General features: G+C 35.1%; 2 protein-coding genes and 2 long non-coding RNA genes across 5 annotated transcripts; 2 read left to right on the top strand and 2 right to left on the bottom strand.

The window, feature by feature from the left end:
• Window positions 1-1098: 1098 nt before the first annotated feature.
• Window positions 1099-12702, top strand: LOC149654463 (uncharacterized). 2 transcript variants are annotated; one of them, XR_016370607.1, is made up of 6 exons: window positions 1099-1248; window positions 2911-2991; window positions 6781-6902; window positions 7630-7707; window positions 9721-9824; window positions 9895-12702. It is a non-coding gene; the product is annotated as an uncharacterized LOC149654463 (long non-coding RNA). The 2 variants fall into 2 exon arrangements; XR_016370606.1 differs by having other exon boundaries at window positions 7630-9824.
• On the bottom strand, window positions 11329-12237 carry LOC149654464 (uncharacterized). The gene is made up of 3 exons (XR_016370605.1): window positions 12102-12237; window positions 11889-11908; window positions 11329-11823 (listed from the first exon to the last, which is right to left on the bottom strand). It is a non-coding gene; the product is annotated as an uncharacterized LOC149654464 (long non-coding RNA).
• Window positions 12703-14293: 1591 nt separating the features above from the next.
• On the top strand, window positions 14294-15490 carry LSm-4 (COMM domain containing 5 Like Sm protein 4). Its single transcript, XM_089846004.1, has 8 exons — window positions 14294-14465; window positions 14538-14698; window positions 14765-14793; window positions 14847-14897; window positions 14950-15045; window positions 15118-15193; window positions 15246-15354; window positions 15439-15490. Exons 1-7 carry the CDS (start codon window positions 14324-14326, stop codon window positions 15339-15341), a joined length of 651 nt encoding a protein of 216 aa, XP_089702130.1. The 5' UTR covers window positions 14294-14323; the 3' UTR covers window positions 15342-15354; window positions 15439-15490.
• On the bottom strand, window positions 15350-17710 carry LOC149654461 (N-acetylglucosamine-6-phosphate deacetylase). The gene is made up of 6 exons (XM_089845995.1): window positions 17387-17710; window positions 17155-17294; window positions 16742-17095; window positions 16024-16168; window positions 15808-15940; window positions 15350-15735 (listed from the first exon to the last, which is right to left on the bottom strand). The coding sequence occupies exons 1-6, from the start codon at window positions 17595-17597 to the stop codon at window positions 15492-15494; spliced, it is 1227 nt and encodes a 408-aa protein (XP_089702121.1). The 5' UTR covers window positions 17598-17710; the 3' UTR covers window positions 15350-15491.
• Between the last annotated feature and the right edge of the window lie 76 nt (window positions 17711-17786).

Here is a 17786-nt window from a genome sequence, read left to right as displayed (position 1 = left end):
CAAATTCAGCAACAAATTGTCACTGTGTACAAAGAACAAGCGCACAACGAAACAAACCCCTTTTCAAATGAAAAACGTCACAACGAGGTCGCCTTCATGGGTTATTTTCGTTGCACCAAGAAGCGCCACTAGAGGCAGTGCAAGTTGGCTAGCCTTCCTTCCTCCCTCATGGATTGGATAATTAACCTTGTCTAGTCTAATTATAAAACTGAACAAGCGTACAAAGAAACAAATCCCTTTTCAAATGAAAAACGTCACAACGAGGTCGCCTTCTTGGGTTATTTTCCTCGCGCTAAAAAGCACCGCTAGAATTAGTACGAGTTGGGTACCCTTCCTCCCTCAATTATGGGTTGTTTAATTAACCTTGTCTCGTCTAATTAAAAAACTAGTCTTAATTAGGAATCCGCCAGGATTATGAGAAAGATAATGTAGCGTCTTTATCAATCAAGTAGAATGAATAGATGTAGGCCTAACCACCTTAGACCCTGAAATGAATAAAGTCAGACATAACAAAATCATTTTACTTTCTCTTTTAAAGTCGTGTCACTGTCCCTTTAAATTTCACTGCAAAAATAGCTTTAATGTGCGAAAAGGAATATTTTCCAAAGCAACAATCCCCCCAACTATTTCAATCTGACACACACGTGTTAAGTTTTCTTGGAAATAGCCATCTTCTACCTTAAACAGTACAAAAGACAAGCTATTGCACCATACGTACGAAATAATGGTTCCCAGGACCAAGGATAAAGGATGAAGGGGGAAAGCACTTGGCAGGGCTTTGCTAGGCGACATTAAGTCTTTAGTGACCCCTTATCTACACCCCCCTCAAGGCCAACAAGCCGTGGAACCCAAACTGCTATACTTGGAGGCGCTTGGACTCTTGGAGGTCCCGGGGAATTCGTACCCCCGAACCCCTTTTAAAATAACCAATCAGAATTTTCAAGTATAAGTTTCAAGTTCAGGGTCTATCTGCTGATTTTTTTTTTTGGCTCCACCTAATACGTCACTAAAAAGGGCCATGATTGGTCAGAGTCCCAAAATCTCCATCGGTCCCCCACCCCGGGCCCTACTCGAAGAGTCGAAGCCCAGTGACCCAATCGTCAAAGTTCTCGCTTCACTTGAATCACTTTACTTTGTGAACTTAATTGTTGAGGAAAGACGGAAGAGGTGACTCCTGCAGCCGAAGTCCGGACCGAAGAAGCCAGTTCGGGACTCCGGACATCAAACTTCGGGCCGATTTTTACTAAGGTAGGCGTATAGTTTCTTTTGCTTGAATTTTTCTTGGGGTTTATGCGGTTAGGTAATAGGGATTAGATTAACTTTTAGTATGGAATTAGTTTTTAAAGAATGATTTAGATTTTAGTATGGAATTAGTTTTTGAAGAATGATTTAGATTAACTTTTTTTAGTCCATAAAATACTGATTTTTTTTTTGCCCATAAAACAAAATAATGAATTCCTAAGGTATGGTTTTAAACTATCTTAATTATTTTTAGTCGATAAAATTCCGTATTACTAAGGTGTTATTTAGAGTAATTAGTAGGGAATTATTAGTAGTAGATATCCATAGTTTGTTCTTATGAAAACTTAGGGCTATTTCCAAGAATAGGACCCACCTCTCGGATTTTCTTCTGGTTTGGTTTAGTTTTAATTGCATGCGAGTTAGTCGTCTAAGGCTTTTCATCATTTCGAATTCTAGTTTCGTTGTTTTAAAGTTAGTTTAAATTTAAACTAGTTAAATTTTGAGTAAAGGGGTTTGTCCTAGTTTTATTTTTAAATAAATTTTGATTAAACGGTTGTGGTTCCTTCGGTAGTTGGAATTTTGTTACGGGTAATTTAGCACTGTAGCGCGTCGAGGGGCTACTTACTATTAAGGGCTACCTTACGGGTAATCTAGGCCTGTAGATCATAGAGGGGCTACTCACTGCTAAGGGTAATCTAGGCCTGTAGTGCATTGAGGGGTTACTCACTGTTAAGGGTTACTGAAAATCTAGGCGTGTAGATCATAGAGGGCCTACTCACTGTTAAGGGTAATCTAGGCCTGTAGTGCATTGAGGGGTTACTCACTGTTAAGGGTTACTGATAATCTAGGCGTGTAGCGCATCGAGGGGCTACTCACTGTTAAGGGTAATCTAGCTGGGCCTGTAGTGCATCGAGGGGCTATTCGCTGTGTAACAGGGAGCCCAGCGGTCCTATAATTCCTATAAAATTTTTGAACCTGTCCTATATTATCCCATAATTTCACGAAAGGTCCTATAATATCCTATATTTTTGACATAGTCCAAGTTGTCGTATAGTTTAGCATAAAATTTATCAAAATTTAGCTGTTTTTATCGAGATCACATTTGAATAGACACCGAAATTGCGGAGCTCGCTTAGGATTTTTTATATATTATATTATATTTTAATTAAGTTCCTCTGAATTTTGCAAGTAAAATCCAATTAGGCCTAGTTATTATTTTTTTTTTTCTTTATTGAGATTTTTCTACATAGCTTAAGCCCCAAAATTGTATTATATACGGGCATTTTTAGTCCTATATTTACCTATAAAAACACATTTTTCTCCTATAAAATCCTATAATACCGGAAAAAAATTCCTATATTTCCTATAAGGAATTTAAATTTCTGACTGGGCTCCCTAGGCCTGTAGAGCATCGAGGGGCTACTCACTGTTAAGGGTTACGGGTAATCTAGGCCTGTAGAGCATCGAGGGGCTACTCACTGTTAAGGATTTCGGATACTTTTAGCAATGTAGCTATTCAATCACGTTGTTAGGGCTATTAAGGGTTACATGTATGCTGCGGGTAAACATCTTAGCGCTGTTAAAGTTAGCTCATCGAGGGGCTATTCACAATTTTTTTTTTTTTTTTCATTTTACATTTTACTAATTCTAATTTTATATTTTTTATAGACGAGACGTTTGATGTTGAACTGTCCAACATGACTCCTCCAGTCTATGTTGATGACCAGGATTGCATGGACATACTAAAAGGTAATACGTTTTTTGTCCAAGTTAATTTGCATGCGACGATCTTTAGGCAAACTTCCCAGCAGGGTTTAAAAACATCGCATGTTTTATTTTGAAAAACGGGACTACATTATTTAGTTACTTTTCACCAATTTAAACCTATTTTAAGTGTTAAGAGAAAGCAATGTTACGTTTTTCAACTTTAGATTATCTCAAATAAATTATTTAAATTATTAGATTAGCATATATTAATTTTAAAGGTTGTATTTTGACGTAATATATACCACTACTTATTTTGGTATCAAAGTTGTTAGTTGAAACGTTTATAACCTGCCGTAAATCTTCGGAGATGGGCAATAGGGACTTGGCAATTCAGGCTTAACTCCGCCCCCAGCGCCATTATGGTATGTTTTTTTAACAGAATGAAAGCTATATAAGCCCCTCCTCCTGGTATGTTTTTTAGCACTAGTGGAAGGTAGCCTGACGTTGCATGACGTAGTACTGCCAAGTCCCTATAAAGTTTTAGGAAATGGACACAATGGTTAGAGGGGTTCATTCCTAAAGGACAGGAAGTAGATTTTAGTGTCTGAGTGAAATTCCAAGAACTTATTTATTAGAATTCGTGACATTCTTAGGTCTTTCAGTAATGCTATTGACGGTGATAATGTCTCACTTCGTGATAATTTCTCATTTATATAAAAAGTACCTGAATTTAGTTTATCTAATGAATAGGGACTTGGCAATTCAGGCTTAACTCCGCCCCCAGCGCCATTATGGTATGTTTTTTTAACAGAATGAAAGCTACATAAGCCCCTCCTCCTGGTATGTTTTTTAGCACTAGTGGAAGGTAGCCTGACGTTGCATGACGTAGTACTGCCAAGTCCCTATAGTGAGTGGGCAAAGGGGTGAAAATCTCCCCTACTAAGCGTCAGACCCTCACTTAGCCAATCAGGAACCTTCCCCCACTATCCTTTAACTCTATGTAGTTTGGTGGAAAAGGGAGGAGCCATTTTAAGCCACACCTCTCTGGCAGCTCCCTATAATAAGCAAAAATACCTATAAAACTGTTGATAAAAATAAAAATAAATTTTTTATATCACCATATTTTGAAATGACAAAAAACAACTTTGGTAAAAGTTAGTTTCGCAAATATATTTATTAAGTTTTAAATTAATTAAATTTTTTTTTGCTTTGAATACGTCAATAATAAATAAATCACTAACAATTACTACAAGTATAAGGATAAAAGGTCCTCTAAGCATATCCTAGTTAAAAAAAGACGATATTATTTTGGAAATACCTTTTAAACATTTTACCAGATTTACTTATTAGTTTAATTCATGAAACTAATCTATAAATTATTTCCTGGTGTTTTTAATACATATATAAATATCACTGTCCTACTAAATAATACCGGTATCGGGTTTTTGGATCATTTTGAGTAAATATCGGTATCGGTTCCGATTTGCACCGGTATCGATCTGTATCAGGTTAAGCCAGGTATCGACTAGCTTAATTTCAATTGTTCGTATTATTAAATTACGAATTTGTATTATTTTTATATCAAGAGATATTAATTTAAATTTTTAGGGCCAAATATCGCCCTAATCTAATATTTGTGTAAATTTGCCATTTTCGCAAATTTTTATCGCATATTTACCGGGCTGGTCACTTTGTTTTACTCCCTAATCGCCGGTCCTCGCGTTCGCGGTACCTACCCCTCGGGTAAGCCGGCGGTTCGTGTTTCCCATCCCATTCCTTCGCGTAAACGGGTCGTGTCCCCCCCTTCGCGTATCCCCCTTCGCGTAAATAAAGTGATCATCCCGAAATTTTAATTAAAAACTAAACTATTAATTAAAACAAATTCCGAATGTTTTCGGATTTTTAATTAAAATTATTTGCCATTAGAGGCGTTTGTTTATTTTCAAATTTGAATGAAACTACTACTAGGGATAAGCCGATACCAGGCTTAACCCGATACCAATTGATACCCTTTGCAAACGGCAACCGATACCGATATTCACTCACTAAGATCCAAAAAACCCCATACCGGTGTTTTTAGTAGTACTGTGGCATTTATAATATGTATTAAAAACACCAGGAAATAATTTAATGAGTAATTTCATGAATTATACTACTAAGTACAATGTTTAGAGGTATTTCCAAAATAATATCACGGGCTTGTCTTTTTTCAGCTGGTATATGCTGAGAGGCCATTTTATCCTTATATTTGTAGTAATTATTTGTGATTTATCATTGAAGTATTGAAAGCAAAAAATTAAATTAATTTAAAACTTAAAAAAATATTTGCGAAACTAACTTAGTTTGCTTTTTGTCATTTCAAAATATGGTGATATAAAGTATTTATTTTTATTTTTATCAACAGTTTTATAGCTATTTTTGCTTATTATTTATTAGATAAACTAAATTCGGGTACGTTTTTATACAAATGAGAAATTATCATGAGACATTATCACCATCAATACATTAATGAAGTGCCATATAAAACATTTTAAAACGAGTATCGTTTAATATCATATTAAACCAACCGATCCAATACTATGGGGAAACCCCAGTATCGGTGCCGATACCGATATGTTATTTGAAAAACATTTTCCCACATTTGAGAACGGGTGTTATTCATAAAGGTCGGAAGCAACTCAATTTATTTATTTATTTATTTATTTATTTATTTATTTAGTTCAGTACAGGTAAGCCATTAGAACTTGGTTAGTACAACCGAGAGAGATTAACGATTTAGTTATACAGAGATTAACGATTTAGTTATACATTAGTAAAAAAAGAAAAAAAAACAAAAAAAGATAAGTAACAAAGTAAAAAAAAAAAAAAAAAAAAAAAAAATAAGTGACAAAGTAGAAAAAAGATAAGTAACAAAGTAAAAAACGGTATGACTACATTTAGTACATACAAGGGTATGGGCGTTGTGTGCAGACGCCCTGCCCTTGCGTTGAGTCCAACTTTTATGAATTGTACTAGTGACGAAAATCCTTCATAATCGGTTCCGTAGTTTTTATCAATTAATTTCACGTTGACACAATTCTACGGATAGTTTTAAAGGTCTACACATTGTCCAATGAACCCATTATGCAATTTTTTATAGTAAGTTCTTATAATAACTAGTTTGCCCAGATTTAGCCCCCCAAATTTCAAACCCTAGCGACGCTACTGGTGACGAATTGCATGGAATTGTTTTTTTGCTGTTCATTGAAATATTGCATTTCATTGAAATATATTTTTCCCTCATTGAGAAGGGTGAAATTCATAAACGTCGTCGGAAGCAACACAATTTAGTACATACAAAGGTTTGTGCGCAAACGCCCTGCCTTTGCCTGTACTAAATTGTGTTTGCGTATATCATTTATGAGTTATACCTTCCACGATTTTGAACGCGTATTATTACTATGAGCGTATAGCTCAATCCTTTTACGCAAGATTGAGCATAATGTCGGCAAACGGAAAGCCCTAGCTCCTTATAAAAACCGATAAAGGAATTTAGGAAACTATAAACTTAGCAGTGAACTTTAAATATGAAATAAATAGGCATATATAGAGTGCTTTCAGTTGGAGGAGGAGCTGAGTCTCGTGACGGGATAGTAGTACGTCACACCCTCCCCAAGTCTTACCGCTGTTCTGGTAGCCATATTGAGTGGTCTCAGCTTCATTCCTGCTTTAAACCCACCGATATGGCAGTGTAAATTATGTCACGAGACTCAGCTCCTCCTCCAACTGAAAGCTCTGTATTGTACCATCTGGACTTTATGGATATGAATTAATTTGAGACACTTGTTCCAGTCGAAGACCGAGACGAATAACTTATGGATGACGTCATTAGATCTACTACGATGTTCTTCGTTAACGCTAAGTCATTAGATCTGCGGCGTTCTTCAAAGAGCTTGGGTAACCACGTGGTCGCAGTGAGTTGTAGTATTTTGATTTAATTAGGAGAGAGATTAATTTAAAGCGCATGCTCTGTTTTTGAATATTGATGAATTTTAAAGGGGTACTTGAATAATCCATCTTAAAGATTTGAAATTTATATTTCAATACGGTGGCGTCATTTAAGTATCCCTTTCAAGTGTATATTATAATTTGAAAGTTATAACGCGCGTGCATTGTTTAATTGTTTATATTTAAATGATAAATACGCTTTAAACTAATATTGATTGAAATTTATATCTCAATACCTTTTCGGTGTATTTTTATGATTGAAATTTGCATCTCAATTTTTTTGGTGCCATTAGAGTATCCCTTTTCAAAGTATTTTATTATTTGAACATTATAACGCGTACATTGTTTAATTTAAATGATGAATATGATGCTTTTAATTAATATTGATATAATTTTCTATAAAAATTGGGAGGTATACTGATTTTAATATTAATTGAAAGTGTTTTTTGAAATATTGTTTTGGAATAAATAGTAGTAGTGCGGAGTCCACTTGTTAAGAGGTTAAGGGTCATTTTAAGTTACGGTCCAGGGTCGGTTTCGCGTTTTCGAGAGCTTCTAACGCGGTCCTAGGCCTAAATTTTCGGATTTAGTTAAAATAGGCAGGTTAAGCTAGGAACTTAGTTGACAGCGGTTTCCATGGAATTTTGTCTCTTATTCTGGGATACTATCTTAGTTCAATTTTAAATTATTTAGAGGCGAGACGTTTGCTTGACCTGTCCAGCATTACTCCAGTCCATGTAGATGCCCGGGACTACATGGACATGTTAAAAGGTAATACGTATTTTGTCCAAGTTAACGCGTGAGAGTATTTTTAGGCAAGGCTCCCTAAGGTTTAAATAATCCCATGAATATTTCAATAGGACTTTAGCTAGTTGGAGGCCGGCTACTTTTCATTAATTTAAACCCTAGCATATTATAATTTTGAATCTCTTACATTGACCTATTTTTGACCTTAATTTTGAAGCTCTTACATTGTCCTATTTTTGAAGCGATCTTACGTTGACCTATTTTTGACCTTAATTTTGAAGCTCCTTATATTGACCAATTTTTGACCAAATAGACCAGAGTAAAAGTAACGTCTGTTTCTTTAGATTCTCTCAAAATGAATTAATTAGATTAGATTAGCATATTTATAATTGTGAAGCTCATTATATTGACCTATTTTTGACCTATTAGACCAGAGTACTTTAGTATAAAAGTGGTTAGTCGTGAAACGTTTATGCTGGGGAACCTACTACATGTAATCATGACTGCTAATTTTGGGCGAATGGAGAAATTAGGGTAATTTTTGAAATGGTAACTTACCATCTCTCTCTTTTGGAGATGGCAGTTAATATTTTGTTAATGGCTACGTTAGTACGTTGCTTAGTGAGGGGCCATTCCTAAATGGCATGAAGTAGATTTTAGCGTCTGAGTGAAGTTCTAAGAGTTTATTTGTTAGGAAATATTGTTCTAGTAGAAATATTGGTTTCAAATATTCAAGAAAATTCCGAAATTACTTTAAAATAAAACTTCAGATTAAAATTAGGTTAATTTCAATTGTTCATATTAAATATAAATTTAATTGCGAATTTATTTCGTATCAACAAATGGTTTCTTCCAAATCTGGATTTAGGGCCAAATGTCGCCCTAATTAATTATTAATTTAAATTTGAGTTTCTCGCAAATTTCTATTGCGTATTTAACGGGCTGGTCACTTGATTTTACTTCTTATCGGTCTTCCCTTTCGCGGTCGCTGTAGCCCTCGGGGTAACCCGGTCCCAAGACCAACAACGTCTTAGCCCGGTCGTATTACCCTTCCCTTCCCTTCGTGGGTCGCGGGTCATTCCCTTCGCGTTCGCGTTTTCCTTCTCTTCCCTTCGCGTTCGCGTTTCCCTTCCCTTCGCTTTCGCGTAAACGGGTCGTATTCCCCCTTCGCGTTCGCGTAATCCGTTTGTAAAATTAAGTGATCATCCCGAAATTTGGTTAAGATTAATCTTATGGAAAATAATCCAATTTCGTTCAAAAGGTCAACGATTGATTTTTCTTCGTTGTCGCAAATATCAATTAATTTTAATTGATATACCATGTTGAGAGCTCAAAGAAACGAATTTAATAATTAAACTAAACCAATTCCGAAAGTTTTCGGTAGTTTTAGAATTATTTACAAAGTGTTTATTTCAAAATTGAAATTAACGTAATTTTAATCTGAAGTCTTATTTTTTAATCTGAAGTCATTTCAGAATTTTCTTGAATATTTGAAACCAATATTTCAAATATTCAACTAAACCGATATTCCCTAACAAATAAATTCTTAGAACTTCACTAAAATCTTAGAACTTCACTAAAATCTACTTCGTGTCATTTAGGAATGTCCCCTCATCTAACCCATGTAGCCATTAACACCCAGTCTTTACTGTCCCTCTCCAATTAAAGAGATTACTTGTGTGGTGGTAAATTGCCATTTCAAAAATTAGTAAATTACCCTAATTTCTCCAACTCTGGCATTCATGGTTACAGCAGGTTCCCCAGTATACTGTAAACGTTCCGACTAACAACTTTGATACTAAAATCTGGTCTATAATTACTTTTGAGATGATCTGAAGTTAAAAACAGACACTGTTTATGGGATTTAGCCACTTAACTCTCACGGCGATTTAGCCACTTACTCTTACGGGGATTTAGCCAGTTTGAGCGTAATATCGGCAAACTAAACTTAGCAGTAACTTTCAAATAGGATATAAATAGGCATATTGTATTCTGTCTGGGTTTTCTGGACGAATTTATTTTTGCCACTCGTTCTAGTTGAACACCAAGACAAAATGCAAAGATGGTCCATATTTAATTGATGACGTTAATAGAGCTTTGGGGGTGTTCTTCAATAAATTTAGTAACCACGTGGTCCCCCTGTAAGTTTTTGATTCTTTGAAATGATTATGGAATAGGTTACTCAAGAATTCTTTGAAATTATTGAATCAGGTGACTGGGAAATTCTTTGAAATGATTACGAATCAGGTGACTAAGGAATTTGTGGTGTTTTTGTGTGTTTTTGCTAACGCGTTTCAGGTGGCTCGGGTATTTTAAATGATTATAAATCAGGTGGGTTGCAAATTCTTTGAAACGGGTAGGTATGAATTATGATTTTTTTGAAATGACATGATATATCAGTCTTTTTTTTTTTTTTCGTTAGCTAGGTGACCCGAGAATTCTTTAAAAATATTATTATGAGATTTTGAAATGCCCCGAGATTATTTAAAGAAGAAAGAAGAAAGAAGGGAAAAATAATTTTAAAAACCTACCTGTGTCTGTGTCCTTTATTTTTTTTTGCCAATTTCGGAAACTGGTGACTCCGGAAATGCCGTCATTTAATTTAAGAAGAAGAATAATTTAAGAAGAAGAAGAATACAAGAAGAAGAATTTAATTTAAGATTTAAGAATAATTTAAGAAGAATTAAGAAGAATACAAGAAGAAGAATTTAATTATTTAAGATTTAAGAATAATTTAAGATTTAGGAATAATTTAAGATTTAAGAATAATTTAAGATTTAAGAATAATAAGAAATAGAGGGGGGTGGGTTGGGAAAAAAAAACAAAAACAAAACCAAAAACACTTGTGTCGACTCAATTATTCTTCGCCAACACGTTTCGGAAGCATCGCACTCTGGAATGTAACTTTATGGAAAACCCTGAAAAATATTTAAAAGGAAAAAGTCAGGTAGGGTTGTGGTTGGTAAATTTGGTATTCTTTGAAATTTATTATTATTTGGCTTACAAATTATTATTATTTGGCTTACAAGAGATAAGCATATGAATAATTAGAAATTTTTGTTAGGCAAGAGTTAGGAGTGTATAATTGTACTAACCCGCTTCTTTCAGGTGACTCTCGAAGTCGGAGTGGTCATACCTTCTCGTTGGTGAGAGTCGTGAGCGTTGTAGATCATATTTTTGAATTACAGTGGAAGAAACACATTGTTTCTTTCACTGTAATTGAAAAGATCTACAACGTGACCAAATGACCCACGCAATTGTATCGTCTCGTCAGAGGTCTGATACTCTTATCAGTGTTGCGTTGCGAGTTACAGCTATTTGAATTACAGTGGAAGAAATGTAGTTTTTCTCTCACTGTAATTTAAAAAGTTACACCACGACTTGACCAAATGACCCACGCAATTGTACTACCGTCTCTCGTCAGAGATCTTATACTTTACAATCGTGGTTCTAGATAGATCACCATACTTTTTAATTACAGTGGAAGAAAGATTCTCTCACTGTATTTAAAAGATTTTAATTACAGTGGAAGAAAGATTCTCTCACTGTATTTAAAAGATTTGGTCTACAACGCGCATGACTAAATGACCCCAGCAAATCTGATGCTGTCACGCGAGTTCATCACATTTTTGAATTACAGTAATGGTGGTTTCTCTCACTTTAATTTGAAAAATTTGGTCTACAACTAAGAAAATGAACCACGAATATTTATCGTCTGGTGGGGGAGACCTTATAGGTTTATGAATCGGTTTAATCGAGTAAGGTTGGGTCCGAGAACTTCTAGCTATTGAGCCAGTTAAGAACGTCCTGTTCTAAACCCCGGAACATTTTAGTTTTATGATTAACTCCAAATTAAACATGGTTTTATTGAAATTAAGTTGTAAAATCTCTATCCATGGCTCCCCTGATGATAAAAGTTCGTAGGTAACTCGGGTTAAACGACGTAGTATGTTATCAGGGATAGATAGACTTTTTTAAGACGGAATGGGTAACAGGGTTATTCGGGTGCGCGTCCTAGTCCACGACTCCCTTACCCGTGACGGAGGGTTATGAAAGAAGAGGCGGGTCTTATTTTCGTAATGGCGTTGTATGTATATCCGGGTCAAGTAAACGTCGTCTGCCCGTCGTCTGCCCATTCGTCTGCCAAGTTGGAATGGGCTCGGATTGTAATTTTTGAAATAACATTGTTTAAAAATGGAAGTTACACAAGACATAGGGCTTGCAACTGAAAAAAAAACGGGGAAGACCCAAGAAAATTTAAAGTGAGTTAGAATTGAGTAAAAGTCTTCATAGATATTACAGCACGAACAGGTTTTAACCAAACACTAAGCCTTGGTTAACTTCATCAAATTCGTTTACAAAATCATGAGGATAGTAGAAATGATTGGCTTAAGAAAGAATTAGCGAACACTTTTCACCTTTACAGATGTACTCCAAATCCAAAACACCGGCACCAAATTCACTAACTACCTTCTTAATTGCTATTAAAAACAATTCCCGAATAATTACCGCACCCTCGCATTTAGACGGCTCCATTTTGAACCCCTGTGAAGACGCTTATCTGTACAACCATAGCCCACTCGATCCGCGCTCTATAGCTATAGCGCGAGCAGCTTGCGTCGTGACGCGCGTGATCGAGTGGGCTATGGTACAACGCAAGAGGGGTCGTAGTCATGGCGACAGAGGTAAACAGGAATTACGTATTTTTGGCCCTCCCCGTCAGCAACGTCACCAATACGTAGTTTTTGTGAGCCAATAAGATAATTTAATTTTTTGGTTACGTGTTGAAGGAAGGGACTATATACTCGTCTATGAGTCGGACTGAAGTAAAGGCCAAACATTGTTTATTCCGTCTTAAAAAAGTCTATCTATCCCTGATGTTATTAAATGCATGAAGAGTAATAATTAAAAATTTATTCTCGATGAAAAAAATTACACTTTTGTTAAATTGTTTTCGTAAGTTATTAAATGTATGAAGAGTAATAATAAAAACTTAATTCTTAATGAAAAAAACTGAAATGTCGTTAAATTATTTAAAACCTAAGAAACATTTCTATGTTGGAACTTGGGGATTAATTTTCAGAAATTGGAAGGATCTTCTTGAAGTTTCAAGGGGTTGAATTTTAGTTAACCGGAACTTTTTTCAAAACATTAAAATAAATATACAAAAACGAGTTTTGCTTCGCAGTCCTTAAAAACTGCATTTATACACAATCCTTGGTGACACTTTTTCAAACCCACAAAGGGCCAGAAATTAGAAATCATTATACGAATTGCAGTTTGAAATTAAGTTTAATCGATATGGGAAATTTGGTTTTAATCGCGTAGTTCAAAAATTTGTTATGATTAGAAATTTTTCAAACATTTGTTATGATTAGAAATTTTTCAACAAAAACGGGTATAAATGCGGAGTTTCGAGATAATTGAGCTTAGATTTTCACGTACGAAATTGTTTATTGTATATGTTCTCGTAAAAACTTATCCACTTATTTAGTACAGGCAAAGGCAGGGCGTTGCGCGCGATATAATGATATTAATAGTAGTAATAAATTTCGTTTCGTCCGCCGTTTATAAATTCCACCATTACGATAAAAATTTATTATATTTACTAAAAAAAAGAATACTTATTTTCAAATTCCCGTTAAACTTGTCTCTAACGCGAAGGCCTAAATCGTCAACTTCTTATAGGGTTTTACGGTCAACTAACAATATTTCCAAATATATACTCCACGGGGATTCCCCGGTATTCGGAAGGGAAGGCGCGGCGGCACCTTTGAGCTTTGAAGTCAAGGCGCCGGCGCGGTGGGGTTTCCCAGCTGCTAAACTTCAAGGATGCCGATTTAGCAGTGCAGATACTACATACCAAGGGGTTGGGAAACCCCTTCAGGAGGGGTTTCCCCAAGAATGTAGCATTCCCCAGACAGACGCAATGGAGAATGCGGAAAAATGGTACCGGAAATGATCGACACAATAGAAGCCGCCTATTTTGGGAATGCGGAAAGATTACCACTTCCTTTTTAGCTCCATCCACAATTATATAATGTGTGACTTATAATTTAACGCCCAGACCGAACCGTTTCACCTAGGAAGTTGAAATTTCGCAGGGACGTTATTCTTAACTAGTAGATCATTAAGAAATATTTTTGTAATCCGCTGCCATCTTGAAAAATGGAGGCCATCTTTACCCTAATCGCTATTTGCGTTAATCGCCTACTACTTATTAATTTTATAGGGAGCAAACAGTTCTGACCCTTGGCCCTATCTTAAAAATATGGAATTTTCGAAAGGGCTATTTGAAATGTAGGCTTAGCAACAATTTGAACCTTGAACTTCGCACGTGTTGTTTGTATTTGTAATTTATTTTAAAGGGATTATTATTATGATTGTAACTAACGTTTAGCCCAATAGACGGGCGACAATTCTGACCAGAGATTTTTAGAAACGCCGCGTTTATACCCGTTTTTGTTGAAAAATGTCTAATCATATAACACTCGTTTGAACTACGCGATTTCCCATATCGATTAAACTTAATTTCAAACTTGTTTCTTTGTCCACAGCCGACTCGACCGTGCAACTTCCTTGATCGAGTGAGCTGTGCTTTGTCAAAAAAGCACGTGAGCGATGCGGCAGAACTTTAAAAATGGCGTCACGGTTAGGAATCGCTGGTACAGCTACGAGCGAACGATCTTTATTTATCGGTCCTAATATTCCAAACGAAATTAAATCACTAGGAAAACAATTAAAATCCATCGATAAACATACATTCCGTTCATTAGTGAAACGTACGTATTTATCATTTAAAATTGCCTTAACGCCCCCTCAAAAATGTTAAGCCTTGGTCTATCAATTTACAGTTATTATAACTGATTTTGAGGGAAAACCCGTTAATGAAGAAACTTACAAAACCCTTAAAAACAGCGTAAATCAACCCGAAAATTTTGACGTAATTTACTGCGGTTTATATAAATTACTAAGATGCGCGTATCGCCTACCAGAAACAACATTAAAACAAGAGGTTTGTTTTATAACTAATGTTTTAGGTACCATCACAGATGTATGTTATGTTTATCTCTTTTAATAGGTTTATAAAGAAGATTTAAAGGAGTTAAAGTAAGTAATAGTAAATAACTCTTATATTTCAAACTTATTCTTTCAATTTGTAGGATTCCTGATGAATTGACATCTGATTTAGTCAGTGTTGTTTTTGGATCTAGGTATGTGTTAACTTAAGTTACTCAGCATTAATATAATTAATTACCGTTGCAGGAAAGCTGCAGTTGAGAAAGCTAGCATTGAAAATGGCCCTCAATTACCTCATCTTAAAAATTTGAGGTGGAGAACAAATGTAACAATATCAACCAGGTAAAACTACAACAACTTTCACAGGTTTTAATTAAATTCAAAGTAACTTAATTAACATTATTATTATTATAGTGTATTAAGTCGTGTTTTGGAGCCTTCAATTTTGATGGAAATAACAACAACTGATGGGAAAATCAGAACTTTTGAGGTATTTTAGGCCTTTTTTTAATGAAAATTAAATTAATTAAAATATATTTCAGATGTCAGCTGCCAAATTTGCTCAACTCCGGTATTCAGTTGCAACTTTATTAAAGGAAATGGAAGAAGTAGAGAAGAGAAACGTAATTAAGAGTTGAAAACATGATTTAAGTAATATATATTTAATTATTTATTTTGTATTAAAAATAATTAATATTCATCTGATTATAAAATAAAATAATTTGTTTTCCACAGTTTGTTGCATAACATAACATTAATTAAAAATAAAATATTATTCTCTAATGAATTTAAGATGTCTTTAATAATTGCGTTTGTTCCCATACACATTCTCCCGCGATAAAAGTAGCTTTGAGGTTTAAATCATCATCCAAAAATAAGAAATCCGCATCAGCTCCAAAGTTTAGGGTTCCTTTTTGATCAGTAATCCCCAAAACTTGTGCAGGATGTAAAGTAGCGCATTCTAGGGCTTCAACTTTACTGCAATTTGTTGCTTTTTGAAAGTTTTGGATGCAATAGTTCATTGTTGCTATGCTGGGAAATTGAAATAATTTGGTTAATTTACATCAAAATAGTTTTAGAGTAATTTAATAATTAATTAATTACCTTCCACATAATGTATTAGTTCCGGCAATATAGGCTGCAACATTAGATTTAATTTCAATTTTAAGTTCACCAATGAAATGAATGCCTTCTTTTAGTCCCATGGCTGATATGGCATCAGTTACCAAAACTAGGCCTAAAAATTAGGGTTAATTAACATAAAAAAATTAATAAATGAAGCAAATCAATAAATAAAGCAAAAAATTCAATTAAAATTACCTTTTTTATTAGATTTGTAGGCAATTCTTAATGCAGCAGGATGGGTATGTATTCCATCAGCAATAATTCCATAGTACATTGTCTTTCCTGGTGGAATTTTGTGACTAGTTAATAAACCAACTAAACCAGGATCCCTGTGATGAAACTAAAGAAAATATTTACCATTAAAGGGAGGGTGAAGTAGAAAATCAAGTGATTTTTAATCAATTCTTCTACCAATTTTAAGACCAGTTTGCATAGTGAAACATTCAGGAAATACAGATTCCGAATGATTTTAAAATTCAAATTAGGTTCAGATTTTAAGGATAATTTTAAATAAGCCCCTCCGACCAATCGCGTAACGCCCTGCCTTTTTGTTAACAAAATTCTCGTGGCACGCATGCTCCATGTCTCGCGCCACGATTATCACGTAGTGCGCGAATTTTATCAAATCTCGTGATAAATTTCTTTAGGCATGGCGCGTGCCACGAGAATTTTGTTAATAAAAAGGCAGGGCGTTACGCGATTGGTCGGAGGGGCTTATTTAAAATTATCCTCAAAATCTGAACCTAATTTGAATTTTAAAATCATTCGGAATTGGTATTTCCTGAATGTTTCACTATGCAGACTGGTCTTAAAATTAGTAGAAGAATCGATAAAAAATCACTTGATTTTCTACTTCACCCTCCCTTTAACAGTAACTAATAATGGTAAAGTATTGAATTTAAAATGAACATACTGGTAACATGGCATTGAATAGATGAGTTATAAATAAGGCACCAGATTGCATAGCTTTCTCTCCATCTGCTAAATTTCCCATAGAATGTCCCAAAGAAACTGTAATCTTCTTTTCAACTAGTTTTTTAATGGTTTCACCAGTAGGATCCAACTCCGGAGCTAAAGTTACAATTGAGGCATTCTCTAAACTGCCATAAGTTTTGACTAGATCTTCAAAACCTCCTTCCAAGTTACGAATATATTGAACAGAGTGTGCCCCTTTCTTTTCCTTATTTATGAATGGTCCCTCTAAATGAACACCAAGTATTGAAGCTCCGTGTTTACCCCCTGCTTTCTTTTTAATATATGGGAGGATCTGTTCCGGAAAATTTACAGTTAGGAATAGGTTATGGGTGATCATTTAGACCGACGTACATGTCGATATTTGGAAGGATCTGAAGTCACCAGAGTTGGACAAAATGAGGTAACACCGTGAGACAGGATTCCCAATGCTACCTTTTCAACCCCCAGTTCAATGTTTTCAATCTCGTGGGAAAAATCAATGCCAAAACCACCTATTTTCAGTTAAAAACCACGTATCTGATTAAATTTAGGCCTTAAATTGACGACAGAAACGTAAATTGGGGTCCTATAGAACTAAACACACCATTTATTTGTAAGTCTATGAACCCAGGTGATATGATAGCCCCTTTGCAGTCAATTTTAACATCAGCTGAAACTTTTTCTTCAAAGAATAATGGTTCAGGGTTGACGATTTTTTTGTTTCGAACCCATAAATCTTCTTTAATAATTTCATGATTTCTTAAAATATAACAATTTTCATACTGAAAAATCTTATCTTTCGGATTTAGGTTCATGTTGCCCTGCCTTGGCTTTTAAGTTCCAGTCCCAGCCAGCTGTTATCTAACCACGTGCCCCTCGGCTTCTGTTTACACTTATAGCGTTTTCCTTAGGGTCCTCGCGGAGTGCTCCCAAGGAGCAATAAAAATGGTAGTAGTAGTTTCCAGCTTCGTTAAAGACTGTTTTTGAAGAATAGGATCTCCTAG

Source organism: Phalangium opilio, unplaced genomic scaffold, assembly GCF_054372755.1.
Source record: "Phalangium opilio isolate 3A_F unplaced genomic scaffold, DU_Popi_V2 ptg000079l_1, whole genome shotgun sequence".
Lineage (NCBI taxonomy): Eukaryota > Metazoa > Arthropoda > Arachnida > Opiliones > Phalangiidae > Phalangium > Phalangium opilio.
Note: the sequence above shows the minus strand (reverse complement) of the source record. Positions and strands in the feature narration are given on the sequence as shown.

Excerpts from the sequence above, each read along its gene's own strand:
- LSm-4 (XM_089846004.1), top strand. The coding sequence starts at position 14,324 with ATGGCGTCACGGTTAGGAATCGCTGGTACAGCTACGAGCGAACGATCT. Across the intron at positions 14,466-14,537 it reads ATTCCGTTCATTAGTGAAAC|TTATTATAACTGATTTTGAG; the intron begins GTACGTATTTAT and ends ATCAATTTACAG. Across the intron at positions 14,699-14,764 it reads AAACAACATTAAAACAAGAG|GTTTATAAAGAAGATTTAAA; the intron begins GTTTGTTTTATA and ends CTCTTTTAATAG.
- LOC149654461 (XM_089845995.1), bottom strand. The coding sequence starts at position 17,597 with ATGAACCTAAATCCGAAAGATAAGATTTTTCAGTATGAAAATTGTTAT. Across the intron at positions 17,096-17,154 it reads ATCCTTCCAAATATCGACAT|ATCCTCCCATATATTAAAAA; the intron begins GTACGTCGGTCT and ends TTTCCGGAACAG. Across the intron at positions 15,736-15,807 it reads ACTAATACATTATGTGGAAG|CATAGCAACAATGAACTATT; the intron begins GTAATTAATTAA and ends TCAATTTCCCAG.